This window comes from Bacillus rossius, chromosome 17 (genome assembly GCF_032445375.1).
Source record: "Bacillus rossius redtenbacheri isolate Brsri chromosome 17, Brsri_v3, whole genome shotgun sequence".
NCBI lineage: Eukaryota > Metazoa > Arthropoda > Insecta > Phasmatodea > Bacillidae > Bacillus > Bacillus rossius.
The window spans coordinates 25,966,075-25,989,453 of NC_086344.1; the positions used below are offsets into that span (position 1 = coordinate 25,966,075).

The window sequence follows — 23,379 nt, forward strand, 5'->3', positions numbered from 1 at the left end:
ATGTAGTTTATAATTCTGTATTTAAAGTCAATAGGCGACAGATGCGTATTTTGATGTCCCATACCTCTAATATACGGGAAAAAAAAAAACACACATCTTGGTTCAGTTTAACTGTTAACAAATATTTAGGTTAACAGGTCCTATACATATTTTCGAGTGTTTTACTCAATGAGTTATACAGGACATTAATTAAATTGATCGCTGATATTTATACTTTTAAACAAAATTTTGGATTTATCATTTTATGTGAACTCTAATGCGTTAAAAAGTGTAACGCAACACTACACACAAGTAGTGATAACTAATGTGCAAAGGGCAGTGCACTAGACAACAAAAAAATAAAATATTAATTACTGATAAACAATACCTAGATTTCGTGATACAAATAACACATGCTTATCTGATATTTATCTCAATTAGAATACGAAAGAGGAAGACAAAATAATTAACTGATTTTAAGACTGATTTATTACTTACACACGAATAAACAAATACCACATATCCCTCAACACAGTAATTCCATTTGACCAAAATATCACTCCGATTTTTTTAAACTATCGTTGCCAGGTACATGGTCACGACTTCGCAAATGTCAATGTTTCACGTAGAGTTCAAAAATGGATTTACGGTTCGAAAAATTCACTAACTCATAAATTAAATCAATTGTCCGATAAAACATAAGACCTATAGAGGCTATAGACTCAAGACCACTAAGATAGTTGTGCATTGTACGTTCATATGATTGTGCCATTAATAATACTGAGAGGCTAATTAATTTAGTAAATATAATATTTAATAGCGGCTGGTTTTAGTTTATCCCAGCAACATCAACAAAGTCATAATATCAATCGGCAATGTTAAAAAGTTGCAGGGCTTCAGTACAGCGTTAGTGATAGCGTGATAACAAAATGGCCATACCTAGACTAATGATATCTTCGGACGTTAATAACTTTAAAATTGCGTATTCCCGTTCGCAACTTAACATACCATCAGCAGTCTGATGATAACCTTTTTATACATACTATTATTACCGCACACGTAACATAACTTATGGTAGGCCCGTGTCAGGAACGTCCTGACGCGGAGCTGCACGCACCAAAACGGCCAAAACCAAGCTTCTTATTAGTAGTGTAACTTTTACAACAATAGGCTCGAGGCACTTTTTGAAAGTTCCGCCGAAACCTCGGGCAATTTCTGGCCGTGAAAAACGTAATTCCAAAAGCCGCAATTACTTAATAATTACATACAGAAAAGCCCAAACCTCTGTAACAATGTCAGAAATATAGTTCAAAACCCAAAATAAATTAAACATATAAATTTAAATAACGTAGCACAGAATAATAAAACTGTAAACAAACATTTGAAGTATTAAGGTTTCAGTGTTCTGTGCAATGTAATATTACAAAAGGACATTTGTAATTAGTGTGCCCGGCATTCTGGCATCGCTAGCTAACATTTTCAAATTTTTTTTATTTCATATAACGGAATAGCATAGTGTTGATTTGATGTTCTAAATAAATTTTAATAAATATAAAATCTATTTTTTTTTGGTTAAATTAAGATGTCATTCTAGTGTGCATATAGCATACCCTAACTAACCGGAATACACAACTGATGTTCTATGCTGTCAAAACATATTAATCTGGAGGGTAAAAATTTATACATATGTGCAAACAACCACCAAAAAGAATAATCACCCTGTCAGTATTCAACTTCAAGTCAAAACATAACCGCTAAAAAGAATTTTGCTGTACGAATTTTTCTGTACAGAGACAATTTCCTTGCTTGAGCGAAGATACTCCACTATGAAGTGCGACCTTGACAGACCCTTTGTTTCTTCGGCCTCCTCTCTCATCCTCCCTCTACACCCCATTCTTCCCCCTCCCCACCCGCAGGCTGCGGCCCGCCGGCCGGAGCTCCGCCGGACTACCTGGTTCCGACAAGCGCCGCCCTCAGCGCCACGTCGCGGGGACATTCTTCCCGGCGGCGAGAGTTTTACACGCAGCACTAGAAATGCCACTCCAGAGGGCGTGTTTTGAGTCGGATCGTATCAAAAAAAAAAAAGGATATGAAAATATATACATAACTCAATAGTGTCCTGCCAATTATGTTTTCATTTAAATTTATTCTTTAAATCGCTCCTGAAGTAGTCCAGCAATGATCAATGGAAATTGTCAATATTAAACTGTAATTTTGATGATGAAAAAAAATTTTTCTTACTTTTATAGGTGCAGAAACCTATTCGTACACTCGTTTCTTGAACTATACTTAAGTTTAACATAATTATGTGTTTTCTAAATAATTCTGGCTTGGAATAAAAATAAATGCATTTAAAATGACATAACTCAGTAAAAAAAAGTTTATTAAAAAATATCCTAGGTATATTATGCCTTAAAAAGAAGCATCAAAAATAAATATGTACAGTTAAATTAGCTTTGTCGTAATATTTTCCATGCACCAATCGCCTTAAGGATCATGCGATTGAATGAATGAGAGAATGGTACATGAATGTCTTGTTGAAATCGGCATTACTTGATGTGAGGGGGTGATGGGATAGAAATTTGTGGAACGAATGAGCGGAGGAATCTGGAGTACCTAGAGAAAACCCACTAGTCGGTGCCTTTTAATCTGACACCGATCCAACCACTACTGTTTCCTCAATGCAGTCATTCTGTCAATGCTCCATTGTCTCGTCACCTCTAATGACTTCAATTTTGAGGATTAAACCCAAATTCATTCAGTCATTCATCACGTCTTACTATCAACTCCTCCCAAATCTATGAAGGAGTGAATTATTGTCACAATGATTCTATAAGTCTTAAAGCAATCTCCCCGCTATTGCTTGTAGTTCACATATTTACTGGCTGTGACCATCTCGTGGTAGAATAGTTCTCAACATGTTGCACTCTCAGTTCGTCCAGAACCCCGTAACACGGATAAATGGCAAGGGTGAGTAAAGAAAGTACAATGGATCTGCACCACAAGACCTGACATACCCCCTCCCCCCCATTTTTTTTTTAACTAAAACCAAGAGATGGTGAACTCAACCCTGACGCTTGCCCGCCCTCTCTATATTAAATATCACGTTACTTTACGTTATAATTAAACCCAAAACGAGTTTTAATAAGCTCAGAAGCAATTCAGGGAAAAAGGTATATCGGCAATAGGCCTACTAACGTAATATACGGCAAGGAATCTGGGCGACGTCGTAGGTTATAAACAAAGCGACAAACAATAGAATAATTCATTAAAGCAACCAACCATCTTCGCCCTTTATTTTTCACGTCGCTATAACCACACATATTTACTTATTTCGGGATATAATAGTAAATATAGACGAGTTATGGATATTTTTCTTTCGCCACAGCTGAACATGTACAATGGGACGCCATCTTGTGACCGGCGATCTACCAACTATATTTATATTTTTATAAAAGTATAAAGGTAACTAATAGGGGTGTGCGAATATTCATAAACACGAATAGTTGCGAATAGTAACTGACGAACTATTCGCATTCGTAAGTCGAATAGCAAAATTTAAAATTGCGAATACCGTATGCCCGAATATAAGGCGACCTGCAGTTTCAGGAGGCCAAACAAATGTAAAAATAATTTTGGTAGAAATCAATGTGAAAATTCATTAGACATACATTTTGTGTTGATAAATCCTTTTTGCATTTATGTATACCGCATTTAACTTTCCGTTTCACAGCTACGTATTACTATTTAGTAGTGTGGTAAACGTAACAAAGCAAACAAAGAATGCAGCTTGCCGGAACAAAACAAGTGGCTAGCTGCCATGGTGAAGCATACGGCCATGAATAACTTCGGTGACGTGACCGCGAATATTTGTCCATATTACTCTCTGACAGAGTCTCTGTCCTATGAATTTTAAAGAATAATCTAAGATAATTATGTTGTTTGAGAGGTTTTTACATAAATAAAGAGTGGATTACTGTGAAATTATTAAAATAGCTTTTGAAGCAACGTACCAAATTCCTGTAAATATGGCGTCTTCGTGCGTGTTCGGCAATGTTCGTTTTACAACAAAGAAATATTGTGGAAAGACAGTTGGCAGCCATGAATTTCCAAACATTACTTCCGAAATGTTTTGTAAACGTAAACAATCGCTCTGAAAATAGCTGTGATATTTTAGTACAAATTTTCCGTTAAAAATCTGAAATTAAATTAACGTAAATGTTAACACGCGATTGTACACAAAGTACAAATTTGATATGTGTAATAAAATGTTTCCATTTTGAGATGCTTCAACATTCACATTTTAATTTTCAACGTTAAACAATTGTGAATTACTGCAATATTGGGTGGATTTATCGTTTTCCCCGTGTGAGCTAACGAAGTTCTTGTTAATATAAAAATTGTGAACATTTTGTTTAAAAATGTTTCTACTGTAGCTTTCAGTTTGGAACTAATGTTTGCGGTGCTGACGTCTTGGGTGCGAAAATAAGGCGACTTCCAATTTTCTCATTTCTCGTTTATGTAAAAATGGTCGCCTTATATTCGGACCAATATTTGCATCAAATATAAAATAGATAACAATTATTAAATATTATTATATATGAAATAAAAATTCATGTCCTCAATAACTCTTAAAAATACTAAGTGAACTTTTTTTTTTGTGGTTTCATTCACAGAAAATATCTTGTATAAACTAAATATATAAAAACCTGCCATTGTTCAGTGTAGTAACATTATATATATATATATATATATATATATATATATATATATATATATATATATATATATATATATATATATATATATATATATTACAACTATTCGACTTCGAAACTATTCGCATTCTATTTGAAAATTTTACTATTCGATTCGAAATTATTCGACCATCAAAATCCACTATTCGCACACCCCTAGTAACTAATTAAGTTGTGAAAGCAAGTTTAAATACTTTTTAATACATAGGATTGAATATATATGTATGTACATATAATTATTTATGGCACATTTATTTTTTCTTTTTAATTATTAATATCTAGTTTATACTTCCACCACCAGGGCAGGGAAATTTCGGCGAGAGTTATGCGCGCGCATCTCATCCCTTCCAAAGAGGAGTTAGTTCCCCCCCTCCCTTCCTTTTCTTCGTTCCCGCGCATTTCTCCCAATATAAAGGCGAGGTCAGTCATCCACCTGAAGTCAGTTGATCGGCCCGACGGCCAGTGAGGCTGGAATCCGCCCACTGACCATAGGACGATCATAGGGGGAGCAGCAGGACAACTGGCTATCCGTTTTCTGCTGCTTGCACCCCTCCTTCGCGAGTCAGGCCATCCGAGGACCTATCTAGGCCTAGGGAATTTGTCCCCCCCCCCCCCCCCCCCCCCCCTTTCCTTGACGATAGGGTGTACTGTGCATAATTCAGTGTATGTTGTGAAAGCCGACGCAGGCGACCAATTGAACTGTTTGGACATTCAGGTCAATTAAAGTTTCCGTGTTAAAATACCGACATTTTTCAATGAATAGTTTAGCCCCATCCCTCACCCCACTAGCTATTCACCTGCATACCAGCCGGATGTGAATCCTACCGCAAGACCAGCTCGACCTTCTCTACAGGATACCTGGCTCTCACCCAAGAGGGCTCGGTGCGAGAGGAGAGATCAACAATAACCCGAGGGGGAGTCTGCAGCGAGTAGGTACATCCACAACTTGCCAACACAACATATACTAAGCTGTAATGTTGAGCATTAAATCGGTAAGAGTTAATAATTTCAATTTACAACTGAAGCCATTTGAATTACCAGCTTGAAAATATTGGTGAGTGGTTATTTAAAAAAAATAAAGTGAAGAAAAAAAAAATCAGTTTCTTTATTTCAAAAGCTTCAAAAAAGAAAAACTGGAAAAAAAAAATATATATATAACCAAGCAATAAATACTATGCATGTGGAAATAACATATTTGTAGCATTATGTGTGCTTGTATCAATGACGATGGTGTGTCTTATTTGGAGTTCTGCTGAAAGTTGATGGAGTAACCCCCGGAGTTGGGGTCTTGGTTGACCTGGAAGTTGTCTGTCGACAGCCCAAACGGCCTCAGCACCATGTTGCCGAGTTCTTTTAGTTTGCCTGGAAACAGGAAAGGAGAGGGGGAAAAAAATGTACCTCCCATTTCATGCAAACCTGACAATGATGGTAAGAGCGTAAGCTGTAGGTTTCGCAGAACTTACCCAACATTTCAGTCTTCATTTTCTCATTCCTTTCATTGATTTCCCCTGGCAGCCTCTGTAAGTAAGGAAAAACATCATGTGCCCACCTCTCACAAGTGCGAAACAAACATACTCAAATTATACTTCACGTCTTAACATAGACGGGCAGACAAGTCACTGAAATTAAGGAAGGGATATATCAACAGGCTACGAGTCTGGAGTAATGGCAAACTGGCAAGCATTTGTGGTTTAAAACTGATTCAATAAGAGATGCAAAATAAAACAGATTAAATTCATTTTTTTCTGATTTATTCACTTTGGTTCAATTTTTTGTCCGGAAATAATGACATTTGTTGAATTTCAAACATTAAAAATTTACATCTTTTGTGATCTGAATTAAGTTTTGGTTAATTGCTACTGTATTCTATTATTTAACTTGCTTTCCGGTGCTATTGCTGTATTTACCCGCATATGGGTGGCATATTTCCTGCCGATTTTTTACAGTAATAAATTTTTTTTTTTACTGCGTAGCTGAATTATGTGCGTAAAACTCTAACACGTGTTGGTTTTTAATAAATATATTCACGAGTCAGTATAAATTGTTTAATCAAAACATCTCAGCAGTCAGTTCTGTTGAGGCCATATATGGCAGTATTGACGGATCTCTCTCCCTCCCTCTCTCTGTTGTAAATGTCCAGTGAACTGGCACCCACAAAATTAACGTGTCTATCGTGACAGGTGTTCATGACGCAACTGTGCTCAATCATTATTGTTTTTTTTTTAAAATTAGATTTCCCAAGCTTTCAACTGAACATTCCGTGACAAAACTGCAGCAATCATTATTACGCGAGATGCTAGTTTTTATAGAAGGAACTGACAAAAGAGTAGTTTTGCCTTTTCCCTCTCAGCGGCAAAGGGATGGGTATAAAAAAAATAATAATAATATATATATATAGAGGAAAGGGAAAGAAGTGTATGTAAAAAAAGTCTTCACCTTCCTCTTATTGGGAAGTGAGGGGATTGGAGAGGTCGTAAATATGAGGGGGAGGGGGGAGTAGGCCCCCTCACCCTCCCATAGTGAACAGGCAAAGAAGAGCAGAGCAGTGTTATTGAGAAAAGGAACACTTCACTTGTATCCACGGAATCCTAGTGAAGACCAATATATAGTGCGACCCGTACACGGGAAAGATCCTTCTGTGGGTAAATACAGTACTTGCATTCTGGTGCTATTATGTGTATTAACCTGCATTTCGGTGTTAAAGCACTGGATTGATTATATGCTCTTCTGTGTTATTTCAGATTTATCGCAACTCGAATTATAATCTTATCCATAACTATGGTGCACTAAACATGTTTTGTTTGCATACATAATGTTGAATACAGTTGTCATCAGTAATACATTCATACCTTGCATAAATTAGTTCTGGAATTAATCTGTTTGTAGTTCGTATTTATGTTTGTAAAACTACATTTACAATGATTATAGATTATCATAACATTCTTCTGCTTGGAATTATATATTTCAGTCTATACCAGCAGTCTTTGTGATGCAACTTTACATTTAAATATTCCGGTAAACAATAAATTGGTATTTATTTCAGGAAACAATTCATACTCTAACAGGAATAGACCTCAGAAAGACTATTACGTAGTGTAAAAATATCATATTCCTATATCTGGCCTACCTTAGTATCAAACTTCTCGTAGCTTATCTTCCACTTAAAAATATAAATTTTTTTATAACATTATTGTCGAAAGGTTTTCAAATTATTCTACAGTCTTGAAATGCTGAAAGCAATAATAGATCATTTACCCTCCCATAATAGACAAACTGATTATGAAAACGTACTAAATTTTTTTAATAAACAACCAATATTACAAAAAACAATACATAATTCTGCCTATGAAAGGATAATAATAAGACACTAAATTCTCTTTTTTTCATTGACAAAATAAATAAAATTTCTCTTTACTACTTGTGCTTGTACAGTAGACAACATCCTGGTTAAAACCTATAACGGTTCACTGTTTTGTTCTCACTCGCACATACAAGCATCTTATGCCTCTCTCTTTCTACACATCACCCCAGACACAGTCCCTTGTTCTAAAACATTAGGTAACAGCAATAATAATAATAATACAAATTAGTTGACAAAATTAAACTTATTTAGAAAAACCTGAAAAAGTAGGCCAAAACAGGCAAAAATCCAGTGCAACGACTTATTTGTGAACAATTACATAAAAAATAGTAATGATTTTAAATGTCTGTTAAAATACAAAGTACATTCCTAAAACACCCCGCAAGTGCAAATATCAACCCTTAAAAAAAAAAAAAAAAAAAAAAAATCTTAGCAAGACTTTTTAAGAGATGTTTACATTCATGAAAATAGTTTAAAAGAAAAATATTTAGCTTGGAGGGCAGGGATCTTGCAACGTTACGAACCCAACACTCGGGCAACAAGATTCCACGCCAAGCAAGCATGTCTCACCATGGTGGCCGCGTATGCATCCTTATTGCCGGGGTCCAGCTTCAGTATCTCTTTGTAGTCGGCCAACGCTTCGTCCAGCTTCTCCAGCCGCTCGTACATGCCCGCCCGCCTGAGGAACGCCTTCACGTAGTCCGGCTTCAACGCGATCGCTTCCGTGCAGTCCTCCACCCCGGACTTCAGCAGTTCCTGCGGGCAAGGTCGCACACCACGCATGAGTCGGAAGCACTGCAAACCCTGACCTACGCTACGAACCGAAACAGTAATGCAGAACTACTTCAAACAAATCAGGACCAAGGAAAATTTTTTTTTTACGGAGCTGTCTTCCAAACAAAAAAAAAACCTGAATTATATTTGAGAATGCTCTTTATCTTGAATAGCTTGGAACTAAATGGCAAATATGTGAAGCAGATATGTAGCAAACTAAAACTTTCAATAAAACCATTTTTTTTTTAAAGAGTTTATTTTTTTTTAATGACAAACGGTACTTACTTTCCGGACACGCCTTGCATACCCTCAAAAATGAAACAAAATAATACAATTCTGACTCGGGAGGGAGCTAATGTCCCCACTGCCCCTCCTCCATCCGGAACCAAGCAGGTACATCACAAAAGTAGGTGTCTGTCGAAGGAGTGCATTTGTGAAGGAGCGCATGCGTCGCAGTGAACCTCCAAACGTACATCTGACTACCCACCTCCCGTTGCAACTGAAGGTCAAGAAGCCCTGCAAAAATAAGATACGGGCTGGAAAACTAGTTTTTGCGTGACATTTCGGACGGGCTTTACATTACTCGGAGTGCTCTGACAATTACTCTCTACTCTCTGGTCGCCCAACTGAAGATATCACAGCTGGATTTTCCCCCCCCCGAGACTTTCCGTGTCGAGTTCTTCCCGCTGGTTCAAAGACCTCTAATGACAAACCGTGAGTCCATTGCTGAACAAGCTCAATTAAAAAAAAAATTGTTTGCTTGTACATCCGCTGAATTTGAAGTTCAACATCGCAAATCGTCAGCTGAAGTCGGAGCCGCGCCCGACGGGAGACGACGCCTCCCCAGAACTTGCCAGCTTCATCTTGCAGGCGGCGCGGTTGCAGAAGAGCGCCGCGCGGTCAGCGGGGAACGCCAGCGGGCAGGTGCGCAGCGCGAGGGTGTACTTCTGCGCGGCCGGCCGGAACTCCCCGGCACGGAACAGCTCGTTGCCGCTCTCCTTCGCCTCCAGGGCCTCCTTCTGCAGCCTCTGTCGGCACATGCACACACACACTGCGCGTGCGTCACACCGTCTTCCACAGCCCCTGTATCACCGACCCTTCCGAGTTCTGTTTAGCGGCTCGTTACATCCCAGGGCCGGCACGTCCACACAGGCGAACCAGGCGACTGCCCAGGGCGCCAAGTAGCTGGGGGCGGCGCAGCACGACACACAACAGCTGATACAATATGTTTAACGATTATTGAAACTAGATGAAAATCGATTTTTGTAACAGTTTGGAATGTTTATATTGATATACGTAATTATTTGAAGTCCACGGTGACCTGTTTATGATTTGCAAAAAAAAAAAAAGAAAAAAAAAAACTATTTACATTTGATTGTTGACAAAATCTTAGACTTACGTGTATTTTGAGGTAAGGAAAATGTTTTTTGGGGTGTCCGGGGGGATGGAGGGGGGGGGGGGGGGGGGCAATTAAGGTTTTTCGCCTAGGGCGCCAATTTACCTTGCACCGGCCCTGGTTACACCGTCAGGGTTCCCACACCCTAGCTCTAGGCACTTTCTTTGCTTCTGTCCTGTTTTTACTGCCACACTGAACTTCTTTTACATGTCGAAAATTCTTTAAGATCTTACAAATAAAATATACAATATAGAAACTAGAGTTAGGCCAATAAAATCCTCAAATACCATCAATCCTTAGCATTCGACGGATTCGATATTTGAGGAAAAAAATTAAAAAAAAATTTCAATATTGATAACCTCTTTCAGTGTACTAATTTAATTTTTTTTTCTTCATACCTATCCTGTTACCATTACCCACGACATTTTAATTTTAAAATGCAATATATAAATAAAACACTATATGTTTTGATTCTAGAAACTTAGTTTGTGGAACATACATGTAAAGGGTTGAATGTTTCAATACCATAGTTAATATTTTTAATTTCTTGTATGTTATTTTATTTCTGATCCTTGAGATTTAGATTCAATTCAATAGATATATTCATGGTACTCTTTTGAAATCAAATTCGAGATTTGGATTCAAGAAAATTGGAATTCGACCCATCACTAATAAAGACTTATTGTAACACATTTCAATCACACATTAACATGTTAAATTGACCATAAAATCTTACCCCACACTACACACATTGCAATGTTATCATTTCCACCAATGCCATGCAACCAACTTTGTAAGTCTGTATAATAAAAACCACTTCAGTACAGTCTTGCTTATCCAACATAAATAGGCCGATAGAACATCAAATAATAGAGAGATGATAACAAAAGCCAATCAAACATATAATTATGATATAACTTCAGACACTACGAAACTAACACATTTTTCAAACACAAATACTTGCAAAATTATTTTTATTGTTTTGAGTAGTGAAGCATACAAATTAAAAATTTGTAGATTGTAAAAGTGCAACATACACTAGCTGAAATCATGTGTCATATTTGTTTGATAATATGCTATATTTATGATTCAACAGAATTCCAAAAATAATAAGAACATTAACACCAAAATCTCCTGTTTTAAAAATAAAAACAGCATAAAAATAAAACCACATAATCTTGTCCCAATAAATTACTAATCGAAGTTGGCAACTAACAATTTATAGATGTCCCTTAACTTTTTCAATTTGCCCGAGTTTTTCTCAGTTTTACATATTTTTCCTGTCTGCAGGATTCCTGAGGCACAAACCTGCAGTAATGAATTATCCCAGTGTTCGCCTGGAGTCAGTTTGAGCAACGAGATGATTGGCTTTTTAAATTTCATTGAAATCGAGTTTGCTAGAGACAATATTTTATTAAATTTGTTTGTTAAATCTAATTTTTTCTAAATTTATTTGTTAAATCTCTGAAATGTGTTCACTTGCAGTGATTGTGCCAATTGAATGTTAAATTTTTATTGAACTCATTTTCTGAAACATGTTGATTAATATATATATATATACACACACACACACACACACACACACATATATACATACACACACAAGTGTTATTGGCTGTTGGTTGTGTATGTTTGTTTCATATGTAATCGCAAGATACATTTTACATGTAATCGCAAGATACATTTTACATCAAATAGTCTATGTTTGCTCATTGTATTGGTAGAAACCGCATGTTCACAATAAAGCGATATTTTGCTGCAGCATTGTCTTACACCTCGCGCCATCACGCTGTTTTGATTCCACCAGAATACGACACCTAGATGCTAAATGAATACTATAATGAGGAACAAAAAATGAGTGGCAAATTGAGGTCTGGGGACGTGTTGCCTATCGCACTATGGGCCTTTTTTTCCCACAAGAATGTTTAAATTAATCATTTAATGGTTTTGTAATTGTGCTATAAAAACTACTTTGAAGGAATGTGAGGGAAATACAAGAGAATATGGAGAGATATAAGGGAATACGCGGTGAGAATAAAACATTCATGGACTAAATTAGAGAAAACCCGCCTGTTTACTCATGTCTGCAGTGTCTTGCACTTGCGAAAAATTCAGTTTGTGATCTTGCAGGGAACGGAAACCTGATGGGTTAAAAGACGAGCAATCTGACACCTCAACCTTCACAAGAGGAAGAATGACTTTGTGTTTCACCTAAAATGCTAATACAGCTATTAATAGACAATGAATATTTTGTAATAATTATTTATAGTACAATAAATCATGATTTAAAACATTAAGTTGGACATTGCTCGTTATCCAACATAATAATTAGAATCAATCTTCACCAAAGCAAGAATCATTCAAAAAACATGTAATAAATCATATGCAACACACTTAATGTAAAGTTATTACAGTAGAACCCTGTTATAATGTTTTTCAAGGGAGCACAAGAAAAAAACATTATAAGCAGGAAAACGTTATAAGCAGGAAATCTCAATTTAACTCTTAACAATGTTCGAGCTTTGTACCAATGGACTCACCAAGCTTCGTAAACAACTTTAATGTTAAAACCAAAGATAGTATACTTGATACATGAATTTTCTGAAACAAGCCAACAATTTTTCAACTTCGTCTTGTTCCCTGGTTAAATTTTGTTTGTCTTTAAAGATACACTGCCACATTTTTTTGTAAAATTGTCTCACGATTCATGATGACAACATTAAGAGTGAGAACGTCTACTCCTTCGCCACCTGAAAATGTTCAATTTTGGGATTCCTACATATGAATGAAAAAAAAAAAATTATTTGTAAGCAATAGAAAACACTTTTAGTTATGCCCTCGCTCAATGGTTGGCTACTTAAATATCGTAGGACTATGTACGTGCATCTGAATAGCCACTGGAATGGCAAGGAAGAGAAGAGTTGACTAAGGGTGCCAACTGACACGTAACTATGAACATTGTGTACCTTCAGTATATTGCATAAAATTGTATTTTAACAAACTTCATGTATTGTATGGCAGTGATTGTAAACATAAACATACATAAAGGAAACTTTTTATCGTAAGTGTTGGAATAATTTGGTTTTAAAACATTTTTTCCCCACTTATTGAATGTTAGAAAGCAAACATTATAAGCAGGAAATTACAATATTTATGAACGTTATATGCAGGAAATAAATACATTGTCCTTATGGGGGAAATATTGGGACTTTAAAAATATGACATTATAAGCAGGAAAACATTATAAGCAGGAACATTATAACAGGGTTCTACTGTATTTATTAAACTGTGATCACTGGTGTTGGCAGCATTGCTGATTAATTTCACGGAAAGGAAATTAGTTATCAACCTGCATTCAAGAATTACGACAGAATACATCTAATAGTGGAAAGTTGACAAAACTACTAATTGGGACTTTTCCATTGAGTTATCAATACCTAACTGGTATTCTTATCATAATTTCATCATAGATGTTGTGTAAGCTTACCCTTAGGAATTTTCATCACAGTAACAATTAAGGACAACTAAGGAGACTGGGAAAGGGGAATGGGGAGGAAAAAAGGATAAAATGAAAGGGTTAAATGAAAAAAAAAAAAAAAAAGGGACTTCATTGCACTCATTTTACAAGTGAAGTGTAAAGAATTCATACTCGGAAATTTGACAAACGAAAACCATCACAATTTTTACCTACCTAATAAACACAAAATCAATTTTATAAAACCAAGATACAGGGAAGTTACTCCCCAACAACTGATTTAGCTGTAAGTATTTATAATCAAACACAATTGGCAGTACCAACTCACTTTTTTTTCTTCTTCCAGATTCATCAGCATGTTAGGATTTCAACTGAACCTCTTATTTTACGGATGCATATAGTATAGTAATGTATAAAAAAACATGTAACCTGTTGAATATCTTTGTATTACGTACTGTACTTAAAAAATTATCTATTGATGCATCACCAATAATCACATAATAAATTTAAAAAGGATTAAATCCATATAAGTTATGTAAACAAATTTAAAAAAAAATCAAATAAGGTAAGTGCCCCGGTACTCGTCACTGCTCCAATGGTCGTCACTAGCAACTTCAAATGTAAATAATAGTGAAGTAGCTCAATATATCGCCAACTTAAATATTGACAAAAATTTGGTCGACGTTCTAGCTGAAATTACCACAATAGTTTTCGGAACAAACACTATTTTCAATCAAAAAAAGTCCGTGCATCAAAAGTTCGTAGAGCAGTGAAGATAAATAGGGGAATTCCTATACTAAAACACTAAGGACGTTAGTGCACATTTTTACTTCTAATTCTGTAATTTTTCATGTTTATTCGTGATGTTTTGTGCTGAATGTGTTAGTTAAATGTTCTTGAAGAGGTGAAAGTGTTTATTTAAAAAAATTCGTTTTCTTTGTATGATTTAGTTAGGGTGACGAAAACTGGATCAATAAAAACCTTGTATTGCTAGTGTTCGTCATACCTGACGAGCACTGGTACATTTAATATTTTATTTAAAGTTGTGCTAAGTTACACCCTAAAGTTCTTAAATAATATTGGTTCTTTGTTGTTAATAGACAAAGTACGTTATTACGATCAGATCCAGTAGTCGTCACCTATGACGACTTCCGATGCATGTGTATGACGACTTCTGGGTCGGAAATTACTTTACTTTATTGATTGCAAAAATTGTGTAGGCATTGTTGTTTACATTAATTTAGGGGTCATTCGATATATATTTTGACATTAATAAGTAAACTAAACATTGTAATGTGTCTCGTTCTTTAATTACAGGGCAAAATGCCAAAACGGAAAATACTGTTGTATGAAGAGTCAGCCATGGAAGCTGCTCTTAAAGATGTAGCGAATGGTATGAGTATAAAATGAGCAGCGGAAAAAAATAGTGTGCCAAGGAACACATTGTCCGATAAACACAAAGGCAAATCGCCCTTGGGTAGGAAGATGGGCGGGCCCTGATTCATTTTTATATTTTACTTGTGATACCGCATAACATGCTATGTTATGTTGCAGCAACGAATTGAGTCGTATTGCGTACGTGTACAGTATGACGTCGCGTATATAATAATAAATAGAATATAAACAATTAACAATATTTGATAATTAAACAGTTTTTGTTAACCAAGAAACAATTAAATCTCATTAGAGCGGCTTTATTATATCTCTTTTAAGATAAGAACAAAAAAACGTGAAAATACGCGATAGTGAAAAACAAAAACATACATATTTCTAATTTGTAAAAAAATACTTTGTTACGTTGTTTCTGTTCCAATCTCAAACTTTGTCTACACACATAATACCTTTAATAAACAGTAAAAAAACTTAGACGAGGAATTTCCAAATTATACTTTATTAATAAACACATATCGTTCTTTGTATCGTAAATTCATTGAATATGCGCGCGCATGCGTAAAATATACGAGAAATGCGAGTAACAAAATGCAGCCGTGTGTAACGTTTCGTTACTCGTTACTAGACGGCACACCCGTTACTCAGTAACGAATACATTCGGTTTGCTACAGCTCTATGTGCTGTCCCTCTTTGTTCCGTGAGTGCTGTAAGTAAATTCAAAATTTAATGAGGATTATTCATTATATTACTGAACGATCTTTATGAAATGCCATTTTGATGTTTAAAATATAGTACCAAATAAAATTTGAAGCCCAAATAGTACAATACTATCATTCTGGATCCATGAATTAAAACTAATGCAGCCGAAATCGCACATGACGACTACTGGCACAAACATGTGACGAACACTGGCAAACACGAAAATTTTGCATGACGACTACTGGCTCGAAATCACACTTTTTTCAAAATAATAAATCTACAAAAATAATTTGTGTTTATCGAAGAGTGTTGGATAGCATTGTAGGGTAAAGTTTGAGGTTAAAAACAAACATGTAGGGGCAGTAATACACCTACAAGGTTATGTACACAATTTTTTTTTTATAAAAAACTTCTTAGCATGACGACTACTGGTACATCTACCTTACTAAATAAATTTTATCCCAAAAATAAGAACGCTTGCTGTTATTATTTGAAAGTAACTATTTTACACAAAGCACATGGAGACAGAACTTTTAATATTGTAACAGAATCAAAGCCATTTGGAACGGAATGAGCTTAAACGTGTGATACAGAGTTAGGAAGTAAACCACAGAATCATAATAATGACTCAGCCGCCAAAAACAAATTAAACAAATTTTGACAGTATATTCTCACCTTCTTATCCTCTTCTGTATACGTAACTTCAGCGTCCTTCAAAGCTACTTCATCGATATAGTCTTCGTCCTTGGCGGAACTGTCATCTTCCGCACCTCCGCTGTCTTCATCGAAACTGTCGTCTCTGGTGGGAGCGTCGCTGTTCAAATCTTTCGAGACGGGCGTGGTATTCGTGGCACCTGCCGGAACGTTCTCGGAGATGGCAAAATCAGAGATGTCTTTTGTAAGTTCATCGATTATTTCTTCATTTGATGGCAACTTTGATTTCTGCGTGCTGTCCTCCGCCATAGTTTCTGAAACAAAACAAAATTCAACTGGTCACACAACCGACAGGTCACCAAGACTGTGTCTCAAACTGCGGAGTGTTTCCTACTATTTTCCTCCTGTTTACGACAGAACTACGTCTCAGGACAGCATACTTTTTGTCAATCTCAATCTTTTGAAAGTGTAAAAGAGCGAGAGCACATGTTCACTTGCAATAGTTCTCTTGTGAAGCACAAGTTATGTACTTAGGCCTATTTGAATTCAAATTATTCAATTTAGGTTGATTTTGAAGAACCTATCACTAATGTTACAATGGTGCAACCTTTCTTTCTTTCTCTCTCTCTCTCTCTCTCTCTCTCTCTCTCTCTCTCTCTCTCTCTCTATACACACACACACATACATACATACATATACACATTAACATATCTTATATGGACACTTTAACCTCTGCAGTTTTGCAGAAATTATTTCCACTTAGGCTATAGACTTCCATGCTTACAGAGAAAGGAAAATTTCAGTCAAGTTCTGTAAAACATAAAATCAGATGACGAAAATAGAAATATGAAAGGTTTTTTTTTAGAAAAAATGGAAAATAATATAAACTCAATATGAAAAATATTACATCCATTTAGAGTTATTATACCTCCTTAAACTAGCACCAAAAACTTCAGTTTAAATTATTTTTAATAACACCAAACGTTACGGCAGTTGAGAAAAACGCCCGGAGAAAATAATTTTGTTAGAACCCTTCGCCATTACTTTATGCAAAATATTTCAAAACCAAATTAAAAAAAAAAAAAATTAAATACTAAACATTATCGAGGTAGTTACTGTAACTGATCTGTGTGTATCGCATAACTTTTTTATGTTTTACAATGGATTTATTAGCACTGGACTTGTAATCTTTGTTCTATGTCCCACCATCAGGGTAAACATACACTAAAAAAAAAAAAATACTTTGAAACCTAACCACTCCCATTTCCCCTCCCTGATATTAGTTCAAGAAGGAAAAAATAAGGGTTGAAGGTTGAATAAATTCATAACTCTCTAGTGTGTACAGTATAAAATACATTTAAAGTTATTTTTATACCTCCAAATAATATCTAATTCTTTTATATGAAACATTTTTTGATACGTCCAACCCTTATACAGCATCAACAAACAAAAAAACCATCACTCCCTCAGAAAATACATCGAGACCTTTCAGAATTGTTGTAATTCTTCCAAATATTACCAAAATATTTTGTGCACAGCTTTTTTTTATAAGCATAACAACAAATAAAGAGAAAAAGGTGGAGACTAAAATATGTCCAAAAAGAGGTAAGTCTGATATGTACAATTGTGTGTATGTTTGAAGAAGGTGTTTATCTAAGGAATAGGTGAATTAAGAAAGTTAATATGTTGGGCTAGCACTCATTCAGGTAATGAAAACGAAATAAATGTTGGTTCGGTTAGGTAAGCTACATTATAAATACTTAAATATATCGAGTGGATACAACAGTGAAACATGTGATAGAAGTCGGTTATGCTATTGGTATGTTACGTTATAATGGGATAAGCGGGGAAAATGTGGGTCGTGGCGAGAGAACTGCTGGTGCAGTATTTTTTTGTGTATTTCATTGCAGTATATTATGGGTTTAGGATGTTGTAATGAAAAATGAAAATGTACCCAGTGTAGTTTGGTTTTAAATTCTGGCATTTCTATATGTGAGGTAGAGAAATTTTGAGATAAATATTTCTCGGTATAGTGAAGAAGCCTACAGTTCCAACCAGTCTAGTCAACCAGTCTGCGATACCAGTATTTAATTTTATGAATGTGAGATGTTTAGAAATAATTTTTTCTTTGTATCGTGAAGTAGACTACAGTCCCACCCTGTCTAGTTTATTTTGCGATACCATTAATTAATTCCTCAAAATTTACGACTTTCCGCAGCACTTTTATATTTCAAAATAACGAACTTAAGTAACTAATAAATAGAGCATGGTATTATATTTCATATTTCATGATACCGCCTTAAGTTGTAACGACTACAGTGGGGAAGGGGGGAATTATTTTCTAGTTTACGATACCGAACTATGTGAAAAATAGTGTTTTATTTGTTACCCGCTCGAAAATGACGTAAGTAATGCCATGTTAGAGACATTAGACATCATTAATATTGTTATGGAATTGCAAACAAGACTACTCCCTATACCCTTCTGAGTTGCAACGCATCCCCATCAGAACACAATAATAAAAAATTTGAGAATGTTCCAGATGATTCTGAACTTCTGTTCCCAGTTTCTAGAAATTTTAGAATGTTCTATGACAGGAAGTTCTTTCAATGGTCCAGAACTATCTGGAACATTCTAGAACCAAAAGTTCCTTCGAAGGTCCAGAGGCTTCGGGAACATTCTGACCATTCTCAGCCACTCAATATTTAGTTGCTTCAGACTTCCCATAAGACTCTATTTTGCCATGCCAAACTGAAACCTTCTCATGTATGGGGGATAGCGTGTTACAATATAATATAAACCACTACCAGGCACAACCCCCCCCCCCCCCCCCCCCCCCCCCACCAAATTGGGCTAGGGGAGAGGGGATTACAGAGTTATAGTGGCAAGCGCAGACCAACCACACTTACAAATATTATATATACCTATTTTGGAATATATTTTCTTTTTCTTTTTGTAAAATACTAGGAAAGTCTGGAAAATGTGAGTAATTTCTCAAAAGTTCCAAAACTTTCTAGATGATCGTCATGTTCGTACATCTTTGCCACCCACCGGTACACTTCGCCCTGATTGTGGTCACCATCATATTTTCTTCTTGATACTAGTTATCCAAAGATCCTTAGCAATATAGCTTAGCCGGGGCAGTTTTCTAATTTGTTTTAATTTACCGGTACACTTCGCCCTGATTGTGGTCACCATCCTATTTTATTCTTGATACTAGTTATCCAAAGATCCTTAGCAATATAGCTTAGCCGGGGCAGTTTTCTAATTTGTTTTAATTTAAAGTGCAATCCGCTTTCATAGAATGATTAAGAAAACATGATAGGAAGTAATTAAAAATACATTTTGTAATTTTAAAAAAAGTTTGTGAAAAAGTAATAGTATTAAACGTTTAACTAGGGTTTCTGTACGAGAGAGAAAGAACGCATTGCCGTATTAATTTTTTCATACATTTACAGCGACAGTACCAATGAGTGCTCTCTTAAGTTTACTTCAAATTAAGAGTCTTAATCGAATTACCAAATTTAAATTATGCCGAGTATGATTATAAAAATCACTTATCAATAACAAGAATTACGCTTATCTAGTTGGCCGACAACTTACCAAATCTTAATTTTGTTCAGACCTATGCCTTTAACAACGCAAAAACATACACGAACAATTCAAAATATTGTGATTCATCACGTCAATTCATTTGTTCACGTCATAGAACAAAATAAAATAATTGATAACAAATACATTTACTTGTGAGGCAGGACACTAGTGTTCGAGTAGCTAGCCATTGCCTACACTTTTAACTAGGCGATCCACTTGGAACGGTTATCATTAGACCAGTTTATATATTTTAAGGCCAATAAAAGTCCCCAGAAAACTATGAAAAAATATTTTAAAAATAGGTTCTTGACATGCGTGACATAAACAAAGAAAAATAATGTAGTGTAAAAATCTTGCTTTATGCCAGGGCATCGTTTAGTTTGTTAGTGCTACCCAAGTGCTACCTTCAGTGTATTATTGAGCAACAGAGTGACACTGTATTTGACTTCATTGGTGAACTCTCAAACTATAAACATTAAGAGAAGTAGAGGGGTTGGATGTTCTGTAGCAAGTGTTAATGTTGATTAAATATTAGTTGGTGAGAGTAAATTCAGTTAATAGGCAGTGGGCAGGTTATCTGCAGAAATATGTATGAATTAGAAGAAGGTAAATTTTTGTTCGGTCTTAATTTTGCTGGTTTCTTTAATAGTCTAGATTTTTTCGATAGAGATCGGACTACACTTTTCTTTTTGTAGAACAACATAATAATATAATGCAAGTAAAAGTTGAGTTTTACCAGCAGTAGTTATTTATTTAATTATCATTTTGCAATTGGGCATTGCTTGGTGGTTGTAAAATTGTCCCATAAGGTGGTCGTAAGAGTTGGATTTTGTTAGAGTTCCATATCTAGCATTCAGCGACTACTAATTAGCCATACAATTAGTTTTAAAACCAACGATTTTCCCTGTAACTTGTTATAATAAAGGAGCTAGGGTGGGACACACTGCAAAGGAGAATGAAAGTAGAAAGAGTGGTGAAACTGTTGATGATTAATGGGGAGGCTGGGGAAAACAGGGAAATAGGTTGGATAGAATTGGGGGGGGGGGGGGTTTATAGAGGGAGGAGGGTTCATGAGATAAAGAGCCAGAGGGAGAGGAGATGAACGGAAAGAGGGAAGCAAGTATTCCTGTTGAGGACAGGACGAGAGTGGAATGGGTTTGTGGATAGATGCTAGCTGTGGACTTCAGGAAGCCCAATCGCAAGCGTATGCAAACAATAGAACGAGCCCGTAACACCTATGTGATCCCACTCTGTGATTCCCCACCCATCTCACAGTTCTAGCTTAATTGCTAATTGCAGATGTACCCAAAACTTGAAAGAAAAGCATGTCTTCTGTTATTTTTTATCATACCCAAAATCTTTTTTCAGTATGCTCTATGGTCCCTACTCTCCTAGCAAACCTGCCTTACAAGTTTTTATACAGCTTGCTCCAGATCCCTCAACCCTGAAGCAGAGCAGACAGCAATTCTATTCAGTTGTTTCATGTCCTCTGCTTTATTCTTTTTTCTTAAGGACTTATTTAATTTTGTTTGCTGTGGATCCCTCTTTAATGGTGGCAAACTTTTCTATGCATAAAATAAATTATAACAACTTTATAGTTGGAGATAATATAACAAGTATTACGCTTATCTAGATTTTACTTAGGAAGGATGTTGAGTCATTGGTTCGGGAAGTTAATGCAAATACTAAGTAAAATGTTGGTATTGTTTCAACATGCCAATAAAATTTATTTTGTTAATTAAACCAAATTAGTTCTAATAGGCTTCCTAAAAAGGTACCAACTGCTCCCTGATGATGGAGACTGAAATGTCGACCGAAACGTTGGTTAATTATTCGCCAAAGACACGGCTACAACCCAGAAGCCGAGCTACTTCAGACAATGGCCGTGAAAGCCTGCAAACATTATTGCCCTTACTTTTTCCTGTGTTTCCAAGGCCAAAATTTCCAATATCCCTGACCAATTTTTATTAAGTAATTTACCTGTTTTGCGACTTTGTGAAATAAATAATGAAAACACAGCCTCCAGCATTCCCATAGCTGGCTGAGAGTAATGTAACCAAAATGAAAATTCAAACAGTGTATGACTATGAAAAAAAAAACATCGGAAATATCTGGGCAATGGCTGAGCTGAGCATGAAGTTTTACCCTGAAAATTTCACCGGTGGTGAATTTCCTTGACTTTTCCAGGAGGTCAACTAAATTCCCTGACCCATTTCCTTCTTCCCTGACTTTTCCAGAGATTAGGGAAATATGCAGATGGAGCATAGGGTGTGATTCTTGGCAAGGAGGGTAAAGCCAATAAGGGAGGGGGGTTTCAGTCCACTTCACGTATCAATATGGCAGCCGTTTGTTAGCAAATGTATCATCTGCACCTGAATCGGAGAATAAATTGTATTCTCACGTCATTATGTCTGTATTACGAGGATTTGTTTTGGACTTTTAACATATCGAAACATATTTAACCAGTAATATTTTGATCTAATTTTCTTCCGAACGGCTTAACTACAGTCGTTAATAAAGGCAGGCTGGAACAGCTGATACAAATATGAACAAAGTTCTGTCATATTGGTATGTGAAAATCAGAAACAAATTGTGTTGGGGGGGGGGGGGGGGAAACAGCTGCACGTTGCTAATGCTGCATTTGTATCGTTTCCTGATCTCTGGACTTTTCCCTGACGTTCCGCTCGTTACTAGTTACCTTTGTTCGGAGTTGGCACCTGTGCTGTGCCGGTGGGCCCGCAGACCAGTTCGAGGAGGACGACGGGGAGGAGATCTCGAACGAGCTGTGGCAGGAGGCGTGCTGGATCGTCATCAACGCCTACTTCGACGAGAAGGGCCTGGTGCGGCAGCAGCTGGACTCCTTCGACGAGTTCATCCAGATGTCGGTGCAGCGCATCGTCGAGGACTCCCCGCAGATCGACCTGCAGGCGGAGGCCCAGCACACCTCGGGCGAGATCGAGAACCCCGTGAGTGTGGCGTCCGAGCCTAGTCGGGGGGGTATCAGCGCCAGTGATGACGCGTGGCACTCACTTTGGCTTCTAGCGCAAGACTGTGGACTGGTACGCAGTCTCCTCGTGGTGCGTAGGGCAATTATGATAGCCTTCATATGCTGGACAAGAATGAAAGTTAATATGTAATGCAAGTCCCTTGAAACTTTACTGTGTGTTTCATATCTAAAAATCACACTGAAAAACACGTGTTTTAGCACTTTTCTCTCTTCTAGAATAATATAATTTAAAACCGAAATGCCCTCAGCGTATATTTAAATGCTTTTTTTTTTAAACAGACACCACTTTGA

General features: G+C 36.3%; 2 protein-coding genes across 2 annotated transcripts in view; one reads left to right on the forward strand and one right to left on the reverse strand.

Annotated features, from left to right (window-relative positions):
* Nucleotides 1–5,821: 5,821 nt before the first annotated feature.
* Nucleotides 5,822–20,199, reverse strand: LOC134540871 (tetratricopeptide repeat protein 1). Its single transcript, XM_063383892.1, has 6 exons — nucleotides 20,091–20,199; nucleotides 16,509–16,801; nucleotides 9,726–9,899; nucleotides 8,668–8,853; nucleotides 6,200–6,254; nucleotides 5,822–6,098 (listed from the first exon to the last, which is right to left on the reverse strand). The coding sequence occupies exons 2-6, from the start codon at nucleotides 16,794–16,796 to the stop codon at nucleotides 5,974–5,976; spliced, it is 828 nt and encodes a 275-aa protein (XP_063239962.1). The 5' UTR covers nucleotides 16,797–16,801; nucleotides 20,091–20,199; the 3' UTR covers nucleotides 5,822–5,973.
* A 310-nt stretch (nucleotides 20,200–20,509) lies between these two features.
* The window catches only part of LOC134540870 (DNA-directed RNA polymerase II subunit RPB2), a 41,888-nt gene continuing 39,018 nt past the window's right edge, over nucleotides 20,510–23,379 (forward strand). The window contains exons 1-2 of the mRNA XM_063383891.1: nucleotides 20,510–20,687; nucleotides 22,824–23,047. Of these exons, the coding sequence (XP_063239961.1) occupies nucleotides 20,669–20,687; nucleotides 22,824–23,047 (243 nt within the window). The 5' untranslated portion in view covers nucleotides 20,510–20,668. The remainder of the gene's footprint in view (nucleotides 20,688–22,823; nucleotides 23,048–23,379) is intronic.